This window comes from Rhinolophus hipposideros (assembly GCF_964194185.1).
Source record: "Rhinolophus hipposideros genome assembly, chromosome: 23".
In the NCBI taxonomy this organism is placed as follows: domain Eukaryota; kingdom Metazoa; phylum Chordata; class Mammalia; order Chiroptera; family Rhinolophidae; genus Rhinolophus; species Rhinolophus hipposideros.
The window spans coordinates 42,033,704-42,058,490 of NC_138069.1; the positions used below are offsets into that span (position 1 = coordinate 42,033,704).

Here is a 24,787-nt window from a genome sequence, read left to right on the forward strand (position 1 = left end):
CATCCCTAGGCAGAGTGCTCCCTAAAGGAGAAGACACAGATGGTCACTTCCGCTCTGTCCCCTGCATGGAGCGGGGGTGTTTTCAGGTTGGAAGGATGAACTGACATCCTAGCTAGGGTGGGAGGAGAGATTCAAGAGTTCCCACAGGCCAAGGCCCAGATCCTGGGGACCAACTGGTTAGAAGAGATGGGGACGATGGCCTGGATGTCCCAAGAGGCAGCAGTCTTGGGGAACAAGTTCTGGTGCCCAGTAGCCTCTGACCTCATGTCCAGTCCATTGAGGAAGAGGATCCGGTCACCCGACCTGAGGGACGCATTTTCAGCTGGGCTCCCTGGAGGCAAGAAGAGAGGGCATGCTGGTCAGCAGGGCAGGGCCTACTCCTGTTTGCCAGGTGAGAAATGGGACAGGTGGCAGAGCAGAGCCAAATTCAGGCCAGCGGCGTGCCCACATTGGACCCAGTGCCTCTGCGTTCTCAGCTGCTCTAGGTGGGAAGTGATTCTCGGGCAGGGGTGGGAGCGCTCGGGCCCCGTGGACCCCTGGGCAGCCCTGCGCTGTTGGAGAAGAGCTGAAACCCAGGAGACCTTAACAGCAGTGTTTCTCATCATCTGTGCCTCTGTGAGGACGTCACTCCAGACGCTGTTCTCAGCCCCTCATAGAAAGGTCCTCATTACAGACGACGCTGTACCTTTGTCACAAGGGGAAAATGTGTCTGTCTGGAGGGAGGCGGTCCCCTCCCTCAGGCTGGAAAACACAGTGTATTACTTATGATTTTTAGGCTTTGACATCTCGGCGCCTGGCTGACACAAGTGCTATCCCTCCCAGGGCTAGCCAATTCCTAGAGACACCAAGTGTCTGGTCTGCAGTGCACCTTTGAAATGCAAACCCACCAATCCTGAGCCCATGCCCTGCCCCACCTCCGGGGGCTCTCAGAGTCACTAAGCACCCGCCCTCGTCACCCAGGCCCGGGTACCAGACAGCTAGGGACAGACCTGTGCCCAGAGCCCACTGAACTTATTCAAACAACCCTAGTCCTAAGCCTGCTCACCTGCCTCACCTGTTCCTTCCCACGGAAACCACAGTAAAGGCTCTCGTCCATGTTTTCCTCTCTCCTTCTGCCTCCTGACCCACCCTGATTCTTCCCCATGTGGCTCTGCATGGCATGCTGTGCCCCCTCTTCTTGGGTAACAAACTATCTTTTCAATGGCAATCATCTCCTGATTTGTTGATCTCTAAATAATAAAACCTGCATTTTAAACACATGGGAGGAACTAATTCTCACTCTGTCTTGATGACCCTGAAGGTCAGACCTCACCCAGACCTAACACCTGGGGAAGGGGCGGCTGGTGTTTTCTTGTGATGCAGAGTTTCTTTCTGCTTTTTTTTATTAATTGTCACTAAATTTGATTTAGAAGCAAGTTGGGGGTGGAGATGATTAAATGTAACTAAAACACATTCTCACATTGTCAGAAGTTCTCTCTTAAGGCTGCGGGGATTGTCAGGAGAGGAAAGGAGTGATCAGGGAAGACTTCCTGGGGGAGCAATATGGGGAGAAGTCCTTTCCCTGGGACTGAAAAGGGGGAGAGGGTGATGGTGGTGACAAATCCAACCTGGCCTGCTGGGAAGCTTGGGCCAGCCTGGGGAGGGAGGGGTTATAGCACGGGATTAAAGGACACTGGATTGGGATTCAGGAGACCCCAGGTTCTGGTCCTTGATCTACTAGTCTCTCTAGGCCTCAGTTTCCCATATGGAAAAGCTCCCATTGAAGCATCTACTTGGCCTCCTATGATAGGAAAGGCATGGGGTTACCAGCCTGGATGCTGAGCTGGGGAGACCACCTCACCTGATGCTGCCCTTGGCCAAGTACCTCTGACTACACACGTGGGAGGGCAGGGAGGTGGCAGTGGTGGTGGCACAGTTGGAAGAGACACAGCCAAGGAGGAGAGCTTAATCATTCTAGAGGACGCTCCCTAGACAGCAGTCTTGGGCCCTTTCTGAACAACAGTATGTCAACTAGTAGTGCACAAAGCTGAGAAGACCTGGAACATGTCAGTCACCAGGATTAGGTCTCAGAATGATCCCACAGCTGGTACAACGATGTAAAGACACTTAGGCGCTCTCCTGGGGATCAGAAGATGCCTGACTCACAAATCCATTTACTGGAGATGTGAGATGCAGAGGGTAGAAGGACTCAGTCTCAACCAAGGCACCGATGGGGATGCATCACCAGGAGCATCAAGCTCAGGTGCTGGGAGGGGACTGGTGCAGGATGGGGCAGGTGGCCCAGCCCTGTGGGGTGGTTACAGGGAGGGAGTGCTCAATTCAGCTGCCAGGAGACCTTTCTGACCCCTCACCGCCACCCCCACCTTCCACACTGGAATGGGCTCCCTCAGCAAGAAATGAGCTTCTCCCTCTCCCCCGTCCTCGCCCTGTACCCACTGGAGGGCAGGAAGGAGGAATTCCTGCTCTGCCTTCTTCAAGATAACACATTCCAGGAGCAAGAAGGGGCCGGTTGAGTTGGAGGAGGAGGGGAGTCCAGATTGGGGGAACTGGATAACGAGCCAGAGGCCCTGAAGCCTGTTGCCTCTCTGGGTCTGGCCTGCCCACAAGTGCCAAGTTCATAGCGAACACTCTGGCACAGGGAATGTTGCCCAGGGCACAGCCTAGGCAGACACCAGCTCTGTCCTGGCTGCCTGTTCTAGGAAGTGCCCCAGCCATCCCTGTGGACATAGGAAAGGTCTGGATGGAGAACTTGGTTCTCTTGGCTCAGGAGTGATCCTGAACTTGGACGGGGTTTGCTCCAACTTTGGCAGATAGATGGTTTCTGTCTGCTGCTCTGGGACACTCAGAGGACGCTTGCTACATGAGGTTGGTATCTGGGGTGGAGAGGGGTGCTGAGCAGAGGCCTAAGGGGCCTTCATCCCATCCCGGACACCACGCCCACCACTCACCAGGCAGCACAGATTCGATCCAGACAGGACCGTGGCCACGGAGAGTGAATCCGAAGCTCTTGTTGCCCTTGTAGACGCGGACTGTCCTGGCAAGAAAGAAGGGGCAGGCTGGGGGCGAGCAGGGTGCCGGGCTAAGGAGGGGGGCTGGGGGGCGCAGGGGACGGAGATGCCCCGTGTCCCACTCCTCTTAACATCGCCTGCCCGCCCCCCGCCAGGTGCCCAGCCCCGCGCCCGCTCTGCCCAGATCTGCATGGCGAGCCCACGCATTGACCAGGAGGCGCCCGCAGCCCGTGCCCGCTCCCCCCACCCGGGTACCTGCGTGCGCCCCCGGTGCCCGCGCGGCAGCCCAGCAGCGAGGCTGCCTTGCGCGGGGGTGGCTCGTCTGGGCGGCGCGGGGCGGCACTGGCGCGCGTGGACACCAGAAGGCGCTCGGGCCGCTCTTCGCTGCGGCTCCGGCGCAGCCTCTGCGCGCTCTGCGCCCTCCGGGCGCGGCACAGCTTGCCCAGCAGACCCTGCGACACCACCTCGTCGAAGCGCGCCCGGTGCTTCTTGGGGATGAAGATCCTGCCGGCGACGACGGAAGAGTCGGGGCACGTCCCCGGACTGTGCCCCGATCGCTGCAAACCGCGGCCCAAAGGCGCCTCCCTGTGGGCGCAGCCCTCGGCTCAGGTTCGCCCCTCAGTCTCCTTCTCGGTGCCCAGACTTGCGCCCCAACCCGCTGGGGTCGTCACCCGGCTGTGGCGCGCGGCTCCCTCCACCGTCCCCTTTACTCTGGCCTCTGGGGGACCTCAATACCCCCAAAGCCTGCCCTGGACCAGGTCCTCCCCGAGCCTTCTTCCTTTCTGTGGTCTGTCCTCCACTCCCTCATCTCACGCCCTTGTACCTGACAGGCCAGCCCCAGCCAGGGATCCCCACCACCCACCTTCTCCGAGCCTGAGTCGCGGTGACCAGGCTGGAGAAAACAAGCCACCATCTGCCCTGCTCAGACTTCCCCAGGCTCCATCACACTCCCAGTCCTGCTTGCTTCTCCCGCCAGCCCTCTCTACAGCTGCCTACTCAGAATGTGCCAGGATCACCACCTCCAGTCCTGCCTCTCTCCCTTTCCCCCACACTGTTGCGACTGCCCAGGACACTCTCTCCACCCTTAGCTAAGCCTGGCTTCCCTTTCAACAGCCAACACTGGCTTCCTTCAGTTTAATCCTCCATGTTTGAGCAAGTCTATTATCTGGGCCAGCCAGGCACTGGGCTTCAAAGCTGAAGGCACTGTGGCCCCTGCTCAGAGAAGTCATCTGGAAGTGGTGAGAAGCAAGGGGGAGGCTCGCGTGGTCCCCCGTGCAGGGGGCCAAACCATGGGATGGTTCTTTGCTGATCATGGGTCTCCTCTGCCACCTGGAAGCCCTCTGGCGGCTGGGTCTGCAGCTCAGCTGAGCCACAGTAACCAGCCAGCCAGTGCTCCGCACATGACAGGGACTTGGAGACTCAGTAAACAGGGCTGCTGCTGCCACCGGCGGCCCAACCTCACCTCTGAGTGACGGCAGCAGTAAACCTGCTGGTGGACTCCTTGGTCCATGGCAGAGGATTCTGAGGCTCCGTAACTTCCCAGGGTCACACAACTGGCCGTTGGCACAGCTGGGATGGAAGCCCAGGCTCTGAGCCTCAGCACTGTGACAGGGCTCTGCCAAGGTCCCCTGAAGTTCTGGTTGCTAGTGAGGCCTCCCTGCCTGTATCCCATAGCTCTTTTCCCTGTTCTTTGTAGCAGGAGCCAGTGCCAAGGGCATGGTGAGGAGAAGGGAGAAGAGCCAGCTGAAATACAACCCCTCTGAGGTTGCCCAGTGGCCCCATTCAGTTCCCCGGACCTCTGTGGGTAGGACTAATAAGGCCAGGTGGGCAGAATAGCCACCTGGTGGGAGGGTAGGGGCGTGGACCTTCGGGAAGGAGGCTGCCCTTCCCCCAGTAAGCTCTGCTCCTGGATGTCCCATGAAACCAGGAGGCCAGAATGAATGGCCTGCTCAGCTGTCAGGAGCGTACTTGCCTGATCTGCTCATCCTTACTCACTTGCAGCAATTCCCCCAAATCTAGAACCTCAGCCTCATTCCCCAAATGGTCACTCAGTGTCTCTGGAACCTGACACCTGCATCGGCCTGAGAATTCCCCAACCCTCCTGGGCCCACCACATCCCTCTTGCCCAGGCAAAGGAGAGATGACAAGCCAAAAACTGTCCATCTCACACTTTGGGCTCTAGCCCCAGGCTCCAGAAGGCATGAGCCCCACGCCCACCCCCAGCCCAGCCCCAGCCCAGCCCCTGGGTCCAATCTGGACAGGGGCCAGATGACCATCCCAGCTCCATCCTCCAGCAGCAATTAGAAAAGACCCTGCCCCCTCCACCAAGGTGGAAACCATTGTAAGTCACCAACTGCTCAGGTTGGAGAAGGTTGGGTGACCCTTTCCCTGACTGGCATTGTTGGGGCTGAGCCGGAGGCCAAGGCTGCCAGGGGAGCCACACGCCCTTCCCGGCTTGTGTGGACCCTCCGTCGGCTCAGTGTGGCCCGGGCACCCCAGCCTTGGGCCTGCTTTGAATCTACTGTCCCAGCAGAGCCATGCACAGTGGGGTCTCATGGACCATCGTGGCCCATCACTGTCCCTCTGACCCTGACAGCCTGGTTATGGCTGCCCTAGGACTCCCAGGTCTCCGCTGTGCCAAAAGGTTTCTCTGAGGCCACAGGACAATTCTAGTGCCAAACAGTGATGCTGCACTCAGGGGCCAGTTCTGTTCTCCTTGCCTGGGGGGTCAGGTCTAAATCCATCTCCAGATCCCTCCCAGGGGCTGCCCTAGGGTTCTCTCTCCACCACATTCCCTTACTCGGCTCTCTGTACAGTTCCCTTCAGTGGAACTGAACAGTGGCCCAGTCTAGGAAGGAAACAAAGCTTTTCAATCCCAGCCCTTAGTCCCTGCGCCACTCACGGGTTCTGGGCGCCTAACACGGGGAACTCGCCCCTTTGTACCCTTCCTGTTTCTGGCCACCCTTCCCAGCCCTCGGGCCCCAGCCAGGCAGGGCAGGTGCCCACCCAGGTCAGGGAAGCCCTTCAGTGCCCCAGCCGCATCCCCTCTCGGGCCGGCCAGAGGCAGGTCCTCTGCGCCCAGGGCGCATGGTTCCCGCGGGCAAGGGCGCCGTGGGGTAACTACCGAAAGTGCCGAGAGAAGCCCTGGTCCTTCCCCATCTGGAGCCGGCGACCGCAGCGCAGCAGGTGCAGACGGAAGGGGGCGGCCGAACTCGAGAGCAGAACGAGGCGCGGCGACTCCAGGCACCTCTGCCTCGCCAGCGCGCGAGGCCCCTCCGGCGCCCGCCCCTTCTCCGGTGGCCCCGCCCCTCCGGGGGGGACCCTTCAGCTAGCTCCCGCGGAGCTGACGCAGCTCCAGGCTGTCAACGGAGCCTCCTTTTGGCCCCCTCCATTCGTCCCATCCAGACTCCTCGCCTCCGATCTCTCGGGCCGGGTCAGCCGGGCTCCCCGCATAGTGGCGAGTCTCTAACACCCGCTGCACTGAGACTGAACCCCACAGTTCAGAGGAAGCCCCAACTGCCTTTTGTAGGACACGGGGAGGCCTGTAAAACAGGGGATGGCCTTCGCCCTGGGCCTCAAGGGGCTCAGCAGGAGCCAGCACCAGCTCCTGGAAGCCCTCCCGACCCACCCGGGGGAGGCTCTAGTAGAGAAGACGCTAGAGAGGCGGTCCTTGAATGCCACTTTCAGCGGCTCAGACTGCACTGGGAGACCACGGAGAACCATGGGAGGGTCTCAGGGGGTAAGGGGAGGTGGCGGGACCCCTGACGTTGGGGTACCAGAGGAGGGGCGATGCTGGGAGGGGAACAGGAAGGGTGTTGAGATGGGACAAGTGTCTAAATTCTAAAAACAGATGAAGGAGAGCGTAGGAGACCTGGTGAATGAGGAGACTGAGGAGGGGCCACCAGGCTGGGTAGTTCCCAGGTGAGTGGGTGGGGGTCGCGAAGACCTCCCTAAGATGGGGTGTCCTCCTGGGAGAGGAGGGGAGGAACTGCTACAAAGAGGAGGAGAGAGATAAAAGGAAAGAGAGTCTGGACTCTCCCTCTGGCTCTGGGCCTGCAACTCCCTGCAAGTCAGAGCAGGAGCAGACCCCGGAGACCACACTGCATTGTCCTTTCTTGCTGAGCCAGGTCGTGCCTGCAGGCCAGAAAGGGCTGATAGACATGGGGAGCCAGCCCAGGGCATCCTGGGGAGGGGCTCCTGGGCGCACGCTCAACAGGGGAAACCAGCACAAGGCTCTCTCCTTAGCAGGCGGCAGTCACCGCCCAAATAGGCTGGACCTCAGAGGCAGGGCACCCCAGGACTCTCCCTCGGTCTCAGACACGAGAGGGACAACCTCCATGGGTTGCCTGCAGATTCCTGCGGCCCGTCTCAGGGAGGATGCTGGCCCCCTGACCTTCAGGCTGGTACTCTGTCCAGGCCATGCTGTCCAACACACCTCAGCCCCACCTTCCTGACCCCAGCAAGGCCACCACCCTGAGGTGACCTCAGGGCAGCAATTCTCCCCAGCAGCAGCAGCAGGAAGCCAGAGCCAGTGCCCTGTCCTCCCCAGTCCTTGTTCATAGAGAGAGGAATATCCCCTCGCTGTCAGCACGGCTCCCTGATACCCACAGGTCCACAGCTGTCCCAGCATGATGCAGCCATTCTGGGTAATCTGTATGAGCTGCAATGGCCCAGCACCCAGAACCAGGCCTGCCCAAAGGCTGTGAACACTGCCCACCTTGCTGCGGGCAGAGGAGATGGCAACACAGAGCAAACGCTCATGCTCCAACCCAGACACAGCCAGCAGTATACACATTGCCTCGGGGCCGGTGAAGGCGCCGGAAGGGGCCAGCAGCTGGCCTGCCCTGAAGCGCCTACCCCAGCCAGAGTGTGCCACCAAAGGCAGATCACTCCGGCGCAGCAGTTCTCAACCGGGGACATTTGGCACTGCCTGGAGACAGCTTTGCTTGTCACAAAATGACAACTGGGAGGGGGCTGTGCTTCTGGCACCCGGTGGGTGAGGCCAGAGATGCTGCTAAACATCCTACAATACACAGGACGGCTCCACCACAGAGAATTATTGGGCCCAAAAGGTCAATAGTGTGGCAGTTGAGAAACCTCTCTAGGGAGAAGGAGACCCTCCCTGGGGAAACCCTTTCTAAGTGAGCACATACATATGACTGGCACTTCTGCTTCAGTGTCAGAGAGTTCTCCCCATAACTTTGTATGACAGTGTCCCTGACACTTGTCATTACAGCAGAAGAGGGTGAAGGAAGCACAGAGGTTCCCTCACATGCTACCCGTGGATTCTCGACTAACCTCTTCTGCTTGCAGTTGGCAGAGTTCATTTGTGTAATTTCCTACCAAGAACCCTGCTGAGGCCGGATTATCAAACCCCTTTTATAGATAAACAGTAGAGATCAATGAACCTGCTTAAGGTCACACAGCCAGTGAGTGGATGTGGGATTCAAGCTAGGTCTGTGGGGATTTCAAATTCCAGTATCTTCTGCCACATCCATGCCTGCCCCTCCCTCTCCTTCCACATTCCCTGAAACACTAGCAGACCCCAGAGCTGACTTAGCTTTCCTGTTTGCTCCTAACCACGTCGCACTTTCCAAACTGCCTGGCCTGTCCTAATTAGAAAGCCATTTTATCACTTCATCAAACTGGGATCCCTTTGGGGACAGACCCAAATTAAGCTCTGAGTCGCGGAATTAGCTGCCCTTGTAAAGGGAGATGAGACCCTTTGCTGACGTGGCTGCCTGCCACTGACCCGAATCTCCCTGTCACAGCAGTGCTGGCCAAGAGAACTTTCTGCAATGACGAATATGTGTGCTGTCCAGACAGTCGCCACTAGCCATGTGTGGCTACTGAGCACGTGAACGGTGGCCAGTGAGACTCGGAAGCTGAGTTTTAAATTTCATTTAATATTCATCACATTTAATTTTCAATAGCAACACGGGGCTAGTGGCTACTGTGCTGGATGGCCCAGCTTCAGTCTCACTGCTCCTGCTCCTGTCTTCCCGAGCCTTCCGTGTAGGCCACGGGGACCAACCCTCGGAGGCCACGCAGTGATGTGGGGGGTTCCAGCCTGCGCTGGGCACACACACCTACCCTTTGCTGCTCAACCTCTCATGTAAACCTTGTCTCTCCTCGCTGGGGGGCAGGTGGTCCCACCCCAGGCCACAGATGTAGCTCTTATGGCCCCTCACCCCATGCAGGGGCACTGTTGGGTACCCAAACCCGTGGCCTCTGTGGCACCGTCCTCACCCTGGCCTTCAGGGGTCCACCTCTGTGACTGATGCCCGGCCCTGATGAACTCCCCACTGGGAACTGTCCTCCCACCTCCACAGGACACCCACCAGACCCCACTGGCAACTTCCTGACATTGGCACCTGCTGCCTCCTCTGAGGAGCCCACCCTAATTGCCCCCTGATGATTTACCTCCACCGTCTCCACCGGCACTCAGTTCTGGGAATCACAGAAAACTGCGTCTGTGACTCCTGCATGGCCCCCTGAGCTCTCTTGGGAAGGTGCTGTGTGGGGATCATTGCTGCCCTGGGACACGAGGGGGAGTTGCAGAAGTGGGGGTGGCTGAAGTCACCCTGCCAGAGTACTCCTCTCCCAGCAGAGCCCAGCGGGGCGCCGCCCCCTCCTCCCCCGGCCTCCCCAATTTTCCTGTCGCACTTGACACACGCTGACAACACAGGCTGCTGTTTCATCCTCCCCAGCAGCGCTTGGGGGGGATGCTGCGGGAAAGGGCATCCCCAGGTGTCCTGCTTCCCAGGCACTAAATCGCTCACGCCCAGCCCACGGGGGCGCTTCCCCAACCCCGGCTCTTCCTGACCCACTGGGGTTGGGAAAGGCAGGCGTGGGGGCTGTCCCAAGAGGCGGACAGGCTGGCTGGACAGAGGCGGCAGGGACAGAAGCCGGCGAAGCACTGAAGGGAGATGAGCAGACGAACAGGGCTTCTACAGAGTCCAGCTGCTAGCAGCCTAGGGACGTGCACGAAGTTCCCAGGGGATACCTGGCTGCCCTCGACCCTGCCCCAGACCTGGTGGAGAGGGGTGGAGTGGGGGATGTCCATCATCACCTCCCCAGGGAGCCCTCAGAGCCAGCACGTCTCTACAGCAAATTCGGCTCCAGAAATAACTTTTTGTTCCTATAGGGATTTTCCCAGCAAGGGGCAGGCCCCTAACTCACCCCAGGCAGCTCATGGTGGCCTCTTTCGGTGGCTTTCAGTGCTCCGCTGCAGAGCGGAGACACTGTGCCCGCCAGGCTTGGGGGGGGGGGGGGTGGCCAGCCCCGTCCCTGACATTGGCCAGGCCCAGAGGGAGGGGCAGGCTGTGGGGTGAATGGCAGCGAGGGGAGGGGGCGGGCTGAGCCCAGGAAGGGGGAGGGGTCAGGGAGGGGGAGCAGTCGCAGGCCTCCGAGGCAGGGTCGGGAGAGAAAGCCCCGCAGGATCCAGGCAGGGAACGCAGCGCTCAGGCCCGAGCGGGCCTGACGAAAGCTGGGCAGTGACCCTGGCAGGAACCAGGAGGAAGGGAGGGGGCTCCGGAGATTCCCTGGACCACTCCAGGTGTGCACCACCAGATTTTTTTTTTCTGAAAAATAAACTGAGAGGTTCCAAAGCTGAGCACAACAGCAGAAAGTGCACAGCTGACTGGGTTCACATTCCTGTGCCTGCCACTCATTTGCTGTGTGACTTTGGGCCAGCCTCTTAACTTCTCTGAGCCTCAGTCTGCCTCTGTGAAATGGGAATAGCAGCGCTGGGTGGATTCAGCCAGACAGTGTTCCTCTAGGTTGGCACCTAGCTGGCATCAGCAAAGGACAGAGAGCGCACACTGTTTACAGGACCGGGTGGCAGGGATCCACAGCAGGACCCTGGACTTCACATCGTGCCACTGCTCTGTCTCCATAATGAACTAGGAGTTTCCTGGTATCCTGTTGATTTCTATGACCTGGTTTTGGATAGAGCCGGGCCAGCTGCGACTTCAGATGAGGAGGTCGGTCCCCTCTGTGCCCGGCCAGCCTAGCAGTTAGTGTCCCTTTCCTTCTCAAAGCGCTGTTCTGCCATCCAGCACAGGCAACAACCACTCTTCCCAGGGTCACTGGCCCACCCTTGGGGTATTGGGGTCCAGGTCAGGAACAGGCCACGCAGTGACAGCAATGCCTGGGATGGCGGTGGGTCTCCCCTAGCGAAACAAGACACGCCCTTCCTGCCCATCCCACCCCAGACTGAGGTACCTGAGGTTGTCCAGGAGTGGCCCACGGGCCTCGCGGGGCAGTGCCAGGGTGAGTGCCCACACCAGATCATCCACCCGCTGCTCGGCCGCGAACTGCTTCAGTGCAGCGAACACCTGCTCCTTGGCAGTCGGCTGGTCCCCCAGGATTTCGTCCACCTGCAGGGAAGGGCCCTGTGAATGATCACAGGGGACCCAGGGCAGAACACCAGGGAATCTCGCCCCCTCCTTCCTTCTCAGTTTACCTCCACAGGACAGCTGACGCGAGCGGCACTGCCCAAGTCTCTCCATTTGAAACCTCTGCAGCCCTGCGACATGGGCATGGCTAGGATCTAAGGAAACTGAGGCTGGGAGGGGTGAAAGGACTTGCCGAGGGTTACGGGGTCAGGACTCAAGCCCAGAGATAGCCCTTCCACTGAATAATGTAAGAATCACAGGAATCACAACACAAGAGCTTAAATGTGCGCCAAGCACTCAACACTTGCTAATTACTGTCCTTATAAACCGTGCTTCCTTCTACTACACTGTTCACTGAGAGATTCTACAGAGAACATTCTGGCTCCACGGAAAAAGCTCTGGCATGCACGCTTATTAGCCCTGAATTTGGACTCCCTTGGTGCTCTCTCTGGACTTTCATTCTCTTCACCTTCGTGTACAAACCAGCTGATGTGGATCTACTCAGAGGAGTCTGTGGAAATGGGCATGTCACACATCCAATCAGGGGACATCTGTAGTTTATTGGCTATTGAGCCAAGAAAGGAGGGAACCCTTTTTCCTGGTGGGAGGCAAGACCTTGGCAGTTATGTTGTAGCTTTGGCCACTTGGAGGCTCTTGCCCAGGGCTTTGGCTCTTGAAGGAATGATGCAGAGATGCGGGGACAGCAGAGGCTGGTCCGGACAGTGGCAGAATCCTGTCATGCACCCTGAGCGGACTCTTCCTGAAGGATACTTCAGGACAGCTATGCTCCAGATTGCGATCTTTTCTTGGTTCTAAGTCTGGGTCTCCAGCACTGATTCTCTGAACTGTCCCTCCCACAAATTCCTTTCCTGCTGAAGTTAGTGGAGTTGATGTCCGTTGTTTTGTTCCCAAGTTCACTCCATACTCCGCAATACTGGACATCGTTGATTCTAGGGTATATTTTTTCATGTTTTAACATCTCTGAGATCAGCGTGTGTCTTGTGGTTAATTGTCACGCCTGTGCGTGTGTGAATTTGGTCATAGGTATTCTTATTTACATCTGCTGAGCTATGTGCATGCTAGTACTAAGTATGTCCAAATAAGACTAAAAGTCCTTTTTCAATAACTACTAAATTAAGTGACAAGAAGGCGATGAGAAAGCATGTGTCATGGGTTAATTGGCAGGGATTTTTCATGGGTTAATTTCATGGGTTAATTGGCGTTAATAAAACAATGGTGCATCTTGCCATTGACAGTGTTTTCGATTTGCTGCAATGCGGTACTATTTGCCCAGTAAGGATGATGCTGTCGGTCTCTATTTAAAATCATGAAATGGGGAGTGACGGCTAAGGGGTGCAGGGTTTATTTTTGGGGTGATGAAAATGTTCTAAAATCGACTGTGGCAAATACACTAATAACCACTGAATTGTACACTTTAAACGAGTAAATTGCATGATATGTGAATTGTATCTCAATCAAGCTGTTCTAAAATACATAGAAAAGTGTGATAAATAGGGAAGTAAAAAAAGCAGGTTATCAAAAGTAACACATAGTGTTACTTTTTTATTATGTATAATTACACATGTGCATAGGAAATACACACTAACTTTTTTTTTTTCACACTAACTTTTATAGTGATGGGATTTTTAAAAAATTCAGTGGCTTCCATTTTTTCTACAGTGAACTTATATGACGTATAGGCAGGAAAAGAAACACACATTATCATTGTTCCCTCTCGCCCCCCGTTTTTTAGTACTGTTATAATAAAAATTCTTACAAAAGAAAATTTACCATTGTAACCATTTTAATGTGTCCATTTCAGTGGCATTAAGTGCATTCACGCCGTTGTGTAATCATCCCCACTAGTCCCAGAACTTTTTCATCCCCCCAAATGGAAACCTATGAAGCAGTTACTCCCCATCCCCTTATTCCCCAGCCCCTGGCAACCACTAATCTACTTTCCTGTCTCGATGGATGTGCCCGGACTGCATATGAGGCATGTGCATATGAGGTCATACATTGTGCGGGCTCGTGTCTGGCATTTTTACTTTTTTTAATGCCGCCGTCAGTGAACCATCGTCTCTGGGCACTGACTTCCCGAGCCGACCTGAAGTGGAGGTGGGAGGCTGGGCGGCTGAGTGAGCCTCAGTTTGCCACCCATCTCTCAGGGGCATGTGGGTGCGACTTTGGCCAGAACCAGGACTGTCCGGTGCCACTCATTCACCTTCCATCCACCTCCCAACTTCTGAACAGACACTATATCCCCGCCTCCGCCCTCCACTCTCAGAGGATGAAGGGCCGAAAAGGCACTCCTCGGGGCCTGTCCTGACCACCCTGTCCAGTGGCCCCCATCACTCTCATCGCCGTCATCTTTACGTGAAATAGCTTGTTTTTTGATGTGTCCACTTCCTCACACATCAGCTGTATGAGAGCAAGCTCCCTGCCGGTTTTATTCACAGCGGTTTCCTAGTCTTTGCACATCATGGTCCATCATCAAGAACTGCCAAATGCTCGAATCTCAGCGTCTCTGCTGCCTCCTTTCCTTCAGCTTGTTTAAAAGTTCAAGCCTCTCCCAACGTATAAATAAACACATAAACAGAGTCCCCCCGGCCCCATGATCTTGTCACCCGCTTATTTCTCTGGCCCAGCACTGTGTACACCTGCTGTTTCCATACGATAGCCCCTCCCCACTACAGTCTGGCCCACTTGCAGCGCCATGACAGTGCTCTGGCCAAGGGCCCCACACGGTGACTCCTACATCTTCACCTTCAGCCCAGAGCTTGCTCCTGAACTTCAAAACTGTTTCTCCAACTGCTCCCTAGATGGTGGCACAAGGGGGTGAAGGAAGGCTTTTCAGAGGTGGTGACGCCATAGAAGCAGTCAGGGGCCACGTTCTGCGTGTGCCTGAGTCCTGGCACATGCGCACCCCAAGACTGTGTTACTGTCTGTCTCCACTACCAGGTATGACGGCCTGAGACCCAGACCTGACGTCTTTCTCCTGCCCAGCCCCAAGCACAGGGCCTGGCACACAGTAGGCACTCGGTGAATGTTTATGGAACCAAACCAAAGAGCTGCAAGTGGCTGGCCGTTCTCGTTTTGCGTTTCCTGCAGTTCCCCTGCCGATCTCAGTTTCCCTTTTGGTGCTGAGAGCAGGCTGCAGGGCAGGGCACCCCCACCTCGTGCACGCACCATGTCCAGGAAGGTCAGTGGCTTTGAAATCAAAGTCAGCTGCAGCCTCAATTCCAAGGAGAACATGGCTAGCAGGAAAGATGTTTTATGTAAGAAAGAGGAAAAAATAGTCCTCCCTCCTGGGGCCTGTGCCACAGTGCGGTTTTGGTGTCAGCTATTATCCAGATGCTCTCAACCTACATCTAAGCATGAGGCACCATCACGGGACACTAATGGATTTTCTATTAAATATCAGATTCTTCAAGGAGGAAAAACTGGGGCAGCGAGGGTGCTGGCAAGAAAACCAGGAGCTGATTGTTGAAAACCGATGGGGGGCTCCATAGATGCCCTTGATCTTCCTGAGGCAAACTTTTTTGGGGATTTGTTCTCAGCTTTTGGAGGTGCTTGGTGAGCTCTAACCAGAATCCATCACTTCCTATGCCCTCTTGCCAGAAAACACACCACAGCTGGCCTGGGCAGCCCATCAGATTGCACCCTCTGCTGATGACCACCCAGGCCCTGCTTCCTGGCCAGCTCTGCATGTCCAGCCTGCCCTGCTGCAGGCTCTAACCGTGCCTCTTTCTGACTCTCCAGGGATTGGATGCAGTCTGGGACAGACCTTTGTTTCTAGAGCAGATCACCTGGGATTATAGTAGACATTATTAGTTGCTACAGTCTGAATGTTTGTGTTCCCACTCCCCCCCAAAAAAAATCGTATGTTGAAAACGTAATATCCACGAGTTGGGGCCTTTGGGAAGTGGTTGGGTCCCGAGAGTTGGGCCTTCACGAATAGAATCAGTGGCCTTATGAAGGCACCCCGAGGGAGCTCGCTCGCTCCTTCTGTCACATGCAGACAGAAGTCTGCCACTCAGAACAGGACCCTCATGCCATATGTTGGCACCGTGGCCCCAGACTTCCATCCTCCGGAATGGTGAGAAATAACACAAATGCCTGTTGTTCCTAAGCCACCAGGTCTCTGGTATGTTGTTACAGCAGCCCAAGTGGACGAAGACCCCACGTTAGCAACACAGACAATAGAAAGAACAATCCACTGCCACACACGTGGACACAAGTCACCGACACTGCGGAGCACTGAAGTCTGGCCCTGAGGAGAACATACTTATGAATCCATTTACATGAAGGTAACATGCAACAATCATCTATAATGATGGAAGTCAGAATAGCGGCTACCTCCTGATAGAGCAGATAGACAAGGAAAGGGGGACATAGGAACCTTCTGGGGTGAAGAAATCATTCTACAGCCTCCATCCTATTATTATCTGTATTTTATTAGTCTACACTTTGATCCGGGTGGTGGTCACAAGGGTGCATTCATATATAAAACTTACTGAGCTGTACACTTAATGCACTGTATACCTCTATACCTCAAGGAAAAAAAAAAAGCAACCCCCACAAATAAAGCGAACACAATTACAAAATTAGTTAGGTTCAGGGCCATGAAACTTGAGTATCATTAAATTTCTGGTAAACCTGCCCTTAGAAGATTCCTCAGTTGCAAGTTATGGGAGCCTCAAGCTCCTGGCCCACTCTGGGCAGCAGCTTGCCCTGCCGGACATGCCCTGCCCGCACGAGCCCCCTCCCACCCCAAGGGCCCTACCTTGCGGCTGAATTCCTGGGCCTTGCGCCTGCGTTCTCGGTGCACCGAGTCAGGGCGCTTGCGGCCCGCGAGGCGCAGCAGCTCACGGCCCAAGGAGAGACCGCGGCCAGGGCGCGGAGGCCGCAAGACTGTGGTTGGGGGCTCTGGGCCGGATCCCGCGCCGGGGCCGTCGTTGGGGCCCGGAATCACGCCCAGGCTGGGAGGCACGCGCGGGCAGCGCCGGGCCAGACGCACGAGGCGCTCGCGGTTCAGGCCACCCACGGTGAGCCCTTCCACCTCCAGGATCTGATCCCCTGGCCGCAGACCCCCAGCGTGCGCGCTGCTCCCCTCTGTCACCTCCAGGACGAAGCAGGGGCCAGAGCCACCCAGTCGGAAGCCGAAGTCCTCAGGCCAGCCCTGGTTGGTGGCCGGCATGGCAGCAGAGGCCGTTGGGCTGGAGAGGGAGAGACAGCACGTGGGATTCCTCCTGGCCCTGTACACACAACTGCATGCCACTTAAAGCCCCCCCAGGTGTGTGTGTGTGTGTGAGTCTGAGCCTTGACGTCTCTCTGCCTCCATGTGGAGGACCTGTTCCTAGGTAGTGTCTGAACTCCTGGATCCAGCTGTGCCTGAAATCCACCAACTTCCATATGACAAAAGGACTTCCCAGTGACATGAGCTCACAAATTCCTACTGACATTTGGAGGGTATTTGCCCTGTGAATTCTAACACTCTCCTTCTGACCTCCCTGGGGAAGCACTGTAGCTGCTTTGGGGTCTCTGGGATTCTGGCTCTATGGCAGGCTCAGAGGGAAGAGGTGACTGTCCTCTAAGAGGCCAACTGTATGGCCTGCTGAGGTGGGCTGGAGGCACAAACACAGCCTGGCGGCACGAGGATGACAGTCTTGGATGGAGCTGTCTGTGTGTGTGTGTTTCCATACATCTGTAGAGCAGGGATTCCTTTTAGAGGAGCCCATGGATGGCCTCTGGAATTGTAGGCGATATGGCTTAGTTTTCCAGGGGAGTCCACAGTTCTGAGGACTTCCTGGCTCTGGCTCAGAAGAACCTCCCAGGGTTGGATTTTGAAGGCCCTGGTCTCGGGTGCCCCTCAGCCCTCCCCTGCTTGCGGACCCTTGCCCATGGGAGTTATTCTCCTTCTGGCTCCCTCTCCCAGCAACTGGACTCTCCAGAACGCCTAGGGAACACTTTTTGGAAGCTGGGGAGTTGCGGGCCGGGAGGGACCCAGGGTTCCATAGCATCATGGACTAAGCAGTAATGTCCTTGAGCGACATTCAGTGAGAAACTATGTCACCTGCCCACCAGAGAGCATAATGTGACAACTCCTCACCCTGGGTGGGGTGGATGGAGGCTGTCCCACCCCAGGGGCCCACATCCTCCTCTGCTAGGCAGTGCGGCTGCCATAGAGCCTCAGGGACACTTCCTCTGTCTCTTGGTGGCAGCACCAGACTCCTAGGTCCACTGGGCCCAGGAGGGGTGGGGCATCACAAGGTCTCGGAGGGGCTTGTACCGTGAGAGAAGCAGTCAGCTCCTCCACAGTCAAGGAGGGACTGGCTGAAAACTGAATTGGGGACAAGGACACATGCTCCCCCTCCAGGTATTCACCTGTTGTAACCAACACACCTGCGGCAGGGCTGCCTGTCAGAGGCCAGAGCAGGCAACTCCCAACAACACCTCCACACCCAAACTCTGGTGCCCACAGGGCTGAAGACACTGCCAGCACTCGGACGCCCCGGCTTTAACCATGTCGAGCCCTTCAGTGTGTCCCAGCCTGGAAGACTGGCCCAAGCCCTCTCCCGTCTCCCCGGAGCTCCTGATCTGGGCCACTCTCTGCCCCCTCACCTTTGCCTGGAGACAGGAATCCGGCCCGACAGGGCTGGCTGGGCTATCTCAGTGCACGAGAGGGAAGCATCCCAGGACCCCTCATCCCAGAACACCGGGTGCCACACCTCCTCCCCAGGTTTGCTCACCTTCCTTATGGGTGACTGCGATGGCCACGGTGACAGAACCCAGCACTTGTGAACATCTGCTGCTCAGCGCCCTGGCATCAATTACTGGTGCGCCCGAGGTGACAGCTGGAGTTTCTAAGGCAAAGTGATCCTCTGAGTAACCTGAGAGGGCCCCCGTTACCAGGTAGAACAGCAGGATGGCTGGACAGCTTGGCCAGGGCTCAGGGTGGCGGGCCCCTGCTGCATGGTCCTGGGGGGTGAGCATGGTCCTCAGGCAGGAGTGAACACTGATGAGGGGGCCTTGGGATGGCACAGCCTTGGGGTGAGAGCTTGGCAGATGGACTGAGGATTCAACTGGGTTGTCTGGGGTGAGGGGTGTCAGTCTCCTGATGGCAGAGGGGGCTGATGGGACTCTGTAGGGCATAGGATCCAGTACACACACTACCACTGGAACCCCACAGGCCAGGTTTTATTGGTGGGGGGAGGGGAGAGCCAGGCCATAAAAAAGATCCGGATGGGAGCAAAGATGCTGACCTAAGTAATTCTGGAAATGAGTGAAGTCTATAAAACTAAAGGCAAAAGGAAATGCCAGAGCACTGTGTTCTATTTGGTAAAGCTGTTTCCCATGGAGGTATAGGTTAGCAATTCTGAAAGCACACTATACATGCATACTGGAATTGGACAATTAAGTAAATGGATGTGGGAGCCAGATTTCTCTGTTGGAGTGGGAGGTTACAGACAAGCAAAGGGGGAAAGCTAGAATGATCTACGTGGTACTGGATGAGAATAGGGACACTGGTATGAACTCATGTTTAGCTTACTATAGCTGGAGATGGATACACACAGAAATATTTATAGATGTGTCCATACGTAGGGTAGTATCTGCACATATATTTGCTTGCTTTGTCAGCCCCGAGGGACTCGAAGCAAAGACACCCCAGCAGCAATGAGCACATCCAGTGCCCGATTTGAATTTCCATATCATTCCCCAATAAAAGGAGCCTGGGCTCCTTGGAGAAATGACTTGATTATCTGGCTTAGACAGGAAATATATAACATGAGCCTGGAGCATCTTCTACTGCCATAGAGTAAGGAAGGGCTAAACTACCTCTCTCTCTCTGTCTCTCTCTGTCTCTCTCTTTCTCTCTCTAAGGGACACAGGAGTTTGCTGAAAGTGGACAATGCTGGAACAATTTGAGCAAAAAGGTAAATAACATAGTATCAGATTATAACCCAAAATATAAAATAAATATCCACCAGTCCATACTTATATGAACAATTGATTAAATAAACGAGGAAGAGACAAATCTCTTGTGCAGTAGAATTCCCAATAATTTATGTAGCTACTTCCCCGTAAGTGTGGGCTGTGCATATTACTTCCTTCCAAAGGGACAGCATGAAGCGGTGGGCGGGGAGTAACTTTACAGTGGACAAACATGACCTCAGTCAGGTGCTCAAGTTCAGCATCAATAGGGATAAGTCAGGTTGATGGTACTGTACCATTTATTTGATGTGATGAGAATGGCCCTCTTCTTCTGTGGTTTTCCTCTCAATAAACCATAACCAGTCTAACCATGAGGAAAGCATCAGGCAAACCCAAATCGTGGGACCTTCTGAAAATACCTGACTCTTGAAAACTCGCAAGGTCATCAAAAACAAGGAAAGTCTCAGAAGTTGTCACAGATTAAAGGAACCTAAGGAGACCTGATGACCAAATGCAGTGTGGGATTCCGGGCGGGCTCCTGCGACAGAAAAAGAGCATTAGGTGAAAACTAAAGCAATCTGAATTAGCTAATAATAATGGATCAATATTAGTTCATTAGTTGTGACAAATGTACCCTAGTAATGTAAGATGTCAGCAATAGGGGACATTGGGTATGGGGTAAAGGGGAACTTTGCACTATCTTCATGACTTTTCTGCAAATCTAAAACTATTCTAAAATTAAAAGTTTATTTTTAAACCCTCTTCTCAGGATGTGGGGGATGGGAATCAGATAGACTAGAAGGTACTCTTAATAGGTCACCATGACTGAGCTGGATGTTTTCCAGTTTGTTTTACCCAAAGGTGCTCTCCAAGTTAGTGTGTGTGTGTGTGTGTGTGTGTGTATGTGTGTGTGTGTGTGTATGTGTGTGTGTGTGTGTGTTTGTGTGAGAGAGAGAAAAACAGAGAGAGAGAGACAAAGAGAAAGAGAGAGAGAAAGACAGAGAGAGATCCATATGTGTTCCCTAGTCTTCTGTATGTTATAACTCTGATAGGGAGCTAATAGTATATCCTCATATTAAAAAAAAAACACACGAGTGAGCAAGTGTGTCTGCAGAACATGGTAGAAGAGTGTCTGATGTAATAGAATACAAGTTCAAGCACAGGCCAAATGCTTAATGAGCTGCATAACTGTTGTGCTGCATGGCAATTAGACATAAACTGCAGCTGTCACATGGGTGACTTGGCTTGCCCTTCTGTCTTCTTGCATTAACAAACTGATGTTTCTCTAGATGGTAAAAAATGGAGTTACCTGACACTGCTGACGGGAATGTAAAATGGCACAACCATTATAGAATTCTGTGGCATTTCTTAAAAAGCTAAACACTCACTAACCACACGATTCACTCCCATCCCACGCTTAGGCATTTATTTCCCCAGGAGAAACTGAAGTATCTAGGTCCACAGAGACTCAGACATGAATGTTACAGCAGCACTAGTCACAGTAGCCCCAAAGTGGAAACAATCGGAGCAGCCATCTACTGGCAATGGATAAACTCATTGTGGTACACAATGTATCCAATGGAACCCTACTCAGATATAAAAAGAAATGAACTATGGATCCAGACAACAACACGGATGAACGTCAAGAGCCTCACGCTAAGTGAAAGAAGCCAGTAACAAAAGACTCTGTGATTCCAGGTACATTAAGTTCTATAACATGCAGATGAATCTGTAGTGTCAGAAAGCAGATCACTGGTGTCTGGTGCCAAGGTGGAGGGAAGGGTGCATTGCAGAAGGGCATGAGAAAACTTCTGGGGATGATGGAAATGATCTGTATTTTGATTGTGGTGGTAATTTGCCAGGGATATATATATGTCACAATTTACTGAATTGTACATTTAAGTGTATGCAGTTTATCATGTATAAATTATATCTCGATAAAGTTGATTTTTAAAACTTGAATTACTTGAGGGGTACACTCCGAAACTCTATAACTTAAAGAGGATGGGGAAAGAATGCGCACTGAGCCAGACCTGATCATGTGCCAGGTAACTGTCATTTGATTGTCACAACTCTCCCAACGAAGTCACACAAGCTCATGAGCAGTTGAGGTGGGATTTGACTATCTCTGCCCTCCTTTTTCTAAGCTCTCAGAGGACTCCAAGTTCTGGAGTCTAGAACTCACCGCAGAAGAACACTTCTCTGGAATGTAAGCCTGGATCCTTTCTCCATGTTCCATGTTCGATCCTTAAGGCTTTGCCCAGGCTGTCCCAATAGACTCTCAACATGTGTGGGGGCACTTCCCACAAATCCCACAAGGTTGAGCCAACCAAACCCTTAAAACGCCAACAGGTGGGGGTAGGGAGCCAGGCCCAGGTTTCCAGGGGTTTCCTGGGGGAGTTTGCAGGAACGGAAAGGAGAACCCCTGGAGACTCGTGGGCGGCTGCTGCTCTGAAGGACTGGCATCTTTGACTCCCTTTTTAATCGTACACCCCAAAGTCAAACACCAACATAGCCTAAGGACTCTGCCATCGACTTTCAAATCCTAACCAGAACTCACCAACTTCTCTGCACTCCCACTCTCCTGAACTGGTTCCTAAGCCTCTTCACTGGTCTTCCCTTGCCCCCTGCAGCCTATTGGCAACATAGCAGCTAGAATGATGGATCTGTTAAAAGGGAAGTCACATCATGTCACTCCTCTGCTCAGAAACGCTCCCCACTGCTTACATCCTCACGAGAGCCTGCAGGACCCTCCCAGGCAGGCCCCTGGCATCTCCCTGACTTTCCCCCTTGCTCACTCCCTCCATGCATAGGCAGGCATGTTCCCACCTCAGGGCCTTTGCACTAGCTCTTCCCTCTGCCTAGACTGCTTTCCTCTGGGTGTCTGCATGTGCTCCTGGTGCCTCTTACAACATGTTCCGCTGTCTCTTGTTCCATGAGCCCTCTCCTAGCACTCCTCCAAGCCCTTCTCCACAGCACTTCTCACTGTCATGCCATGTAACTTACTGATTTCTCTCTTTCATTGTCTGTCTCCACCATCAGAATGCAAGCCCTGGGAGGGCAGTGATGTCCATGTTTTTTGTTCATTGTGATACCTGTAGCACCTAGGACAGTACTCAGCTCATAGTGGGTACTCAATAAATTATTTGTCAAATGAGTGAATATGCCAATAAACCCTGAGATGCCCTCCCTCTCATAGAAGGAAGTGCATTCTCCCTGCGAGGCTGCCCTACGGAATTGTAAGGGAACCTCCAGGACGGCCCCCAGTGGCACAGATAAGCACTGTTTTGTGATTAGTATTATATTCACTATCATTATGTTCTTCCGACAATTCAACTGTATTCCCAAAAGTTACAAATCATTTTTTAAATAAAATAAGCTTTTAATTTTAGAGTAATTTTAGATTCACAGAAAATTTTCAATGATAGTATTTTCCATATACCCCATATCCAATGTCCCCTATGGCTGACATCTTACATTACTATGGTACATTTGTCAGTTAATGAACTAGTATTGATCCATTATTAACTATATTTTTGTACCTATTAGTAATTCTAATTTAGTGTCTTCGTTGTTACCTAATATCCTTTCTCTGTCCCAGGATCCTATCCAGGATGGCACATTTAGTTGTCATGTCTCCTTAGGTTCCTCCAATCTGGCAATTTCCTTGGTTTTGATTATCTTAACAGATTTTCTGTGTCTTTTTAAATAGCTCATAATAGATTTATTAAATGTTCTTTAGTATTCTTCTTCCCGTTCCCCTTCCCCTCCCTCTCCCTCATTTCTTTTTATTTTTGCATATCATTCTATTATATGCATGAACCACAATTTCTTTATCCATTTACCTATTGAAGGACATCATCTTTGTTCCTTCCAGTTTGGGGCGATTAGGAATAAATCTCCTGTAGATATTCACATACGGTCGGTCTTTTGTGTAGACATCACTTTCAATCAGTTGGGTTAACTGTCTAGGCATATGATTGCTGTCTCACGTGGTAAGACACAAGTTAGTTTTGTCAAATCGTCAACCTGTCTCCAAAGTGGTGGTACCGTCTGCATGCGCACCAGCAGTGACTGAGATTCTGTTGCTCCACATCCTTGTAGGCAACTGGCATAAAGGCTGTTTTGGATTTTAGCCCTAAAAGAGCTATTTAAAGTTACTTTTTCCTAATGCTAAATGATGTTGAGTATCTTTTCATAGGCTTATCTGTCATCTGCGTATCGTCTCTTTTTTTTTGAAGATCTTATTGGCTTTATTAAGCGATTCATGATTCATGATTGGGCAGCACCCCATCTAGCAACTAGAAGGGAGCACCCCATGTATCCTTTTTGCTGAGGTGTCTGTCCAGATATTTTGACTATTACATTTTATTTTGTAATTGTTGACTTTTAAGAGATTTTAAACAATATTTTGAATACAAGTCCTTTATCTGATATATGATTTACAAATATTTTCCCCCGGTGGGTAACTTGTATTTCCATTCTCTTAGCAGTGTTACTCACAGAGCAAAGTATTTAATTTTAATAAAGTCCAGTTTGTTAAATTTGGGGGCATGAAGCTTTTGACATTGTATCTAGAAACTCAAACCAAGGTTGTGTAGATTTTTTCCTAACTTTTTCTTCTCGCCAACTCTGAAAAACACGCCTCCCAACCATGGTGCCCTGTCCAGAGCACGTTGTAGGTGTTCCGACTCCTCCATCAGAAGAGGCTTTTCCCCCCTTAAATAATTCACAGAAATATGATTGAAGGCCACAAAATGGAGCCTGCTTGTTAGGGGCTGAATTGTTTCTCTTCAAGTTCATATGTTGAATTCCCAACCCCCCTACCTCAGAATGTGACTGGATTTGGAGATAGGGCCGATAGAGGTGATTAAGTCAAAATGAGGTCGTCGGGGGGGCCCTGACCCAACATGGCTGGTGTCCTTATAAGAAGAGGAAATTAGGACACAAAGAGACACCAGGTGCTTGCACACACAGAAGAAAGACCATGTGAGGACACAGAGAGAAGGTGGCCGTCTGCAAGCCAAAGAGAGAGGTTTCGGGAGAAGCCAACCCTGCAGACACCCGGATCCCAGACTTCCAGCCTCCAGAACTGGGAGAAAACAAACGTATATTGTTTAAGCCACCCCGTCTGTGGTGTTTTCTATGACAGCCCAAGAAAACTAATGTACTGCCATAGTAAAAGTTTATCTGCATATAGCAAAAAGACTCTTTATTCAGGATGTGAGAGCTGGGCAAGTGGCCTTGGCCAAGGAGAGCAAACGAGGGCAGACGGGTTGATTGGGAAAACCCAGACATCAGTTTAAAATTGACTGGCGTCTTCTTCTCTCCATGCCAAGTCTACCCTAGCACATCTGGCCACTCTGGACTGAGAAGACTCCAAACTGGGCATTACTATCTTGTAGTCATGTCGTGTACTCCTACCCAAAGCCTCCTAATATATCT

General features: G+C 53.2%; 1 protein-coding gene across 5 annotated transcripts in view; it reads right to left on the minus strand.

Moving 5' to 3' along the window:
- Positions 1-24,787, minus strand: part of GRID2IP (Grid2 interacting protein) — a 60,445-nt gene that overhangs the window by 20,729 nt on the left and 14,929 nt on the right. For 2 of the 5 annotated variants that reach the window (XM_081036023.1, XM_081036022.1), the window contains exons 1-4: positions 10,191-10,246; positions 3,264-3,512; positions 2,949-3,034; positions 262-331 (exon numbers count right to left, since the gene is read on the minus strand). In XM_081036023.1, the coding sequence (XP_080892149.1) occupies positions 262-331; positions 2,949-3,034; positions 3,264-3,512; positions 10,191-10,204 (419 nt within the window). In that variant the 5' untranslated portion in view covers positions 10,205-10,246. Of the gene's footprint in view, positions 1-261; positions 332-2,948; positions 3,035-3,263; positions 3,513-6,132; positions 6,413-10,190; positions 10,247-11,234; positions 11,390-16,193; positions 16,627-18,159; positions 18,274-24,787 lie in introns of those variants that run through there. The other 3 variants (XM_081036024.1, XM_081036021.1, XM_081036020.1) reach the window with 3 other exon arrangements.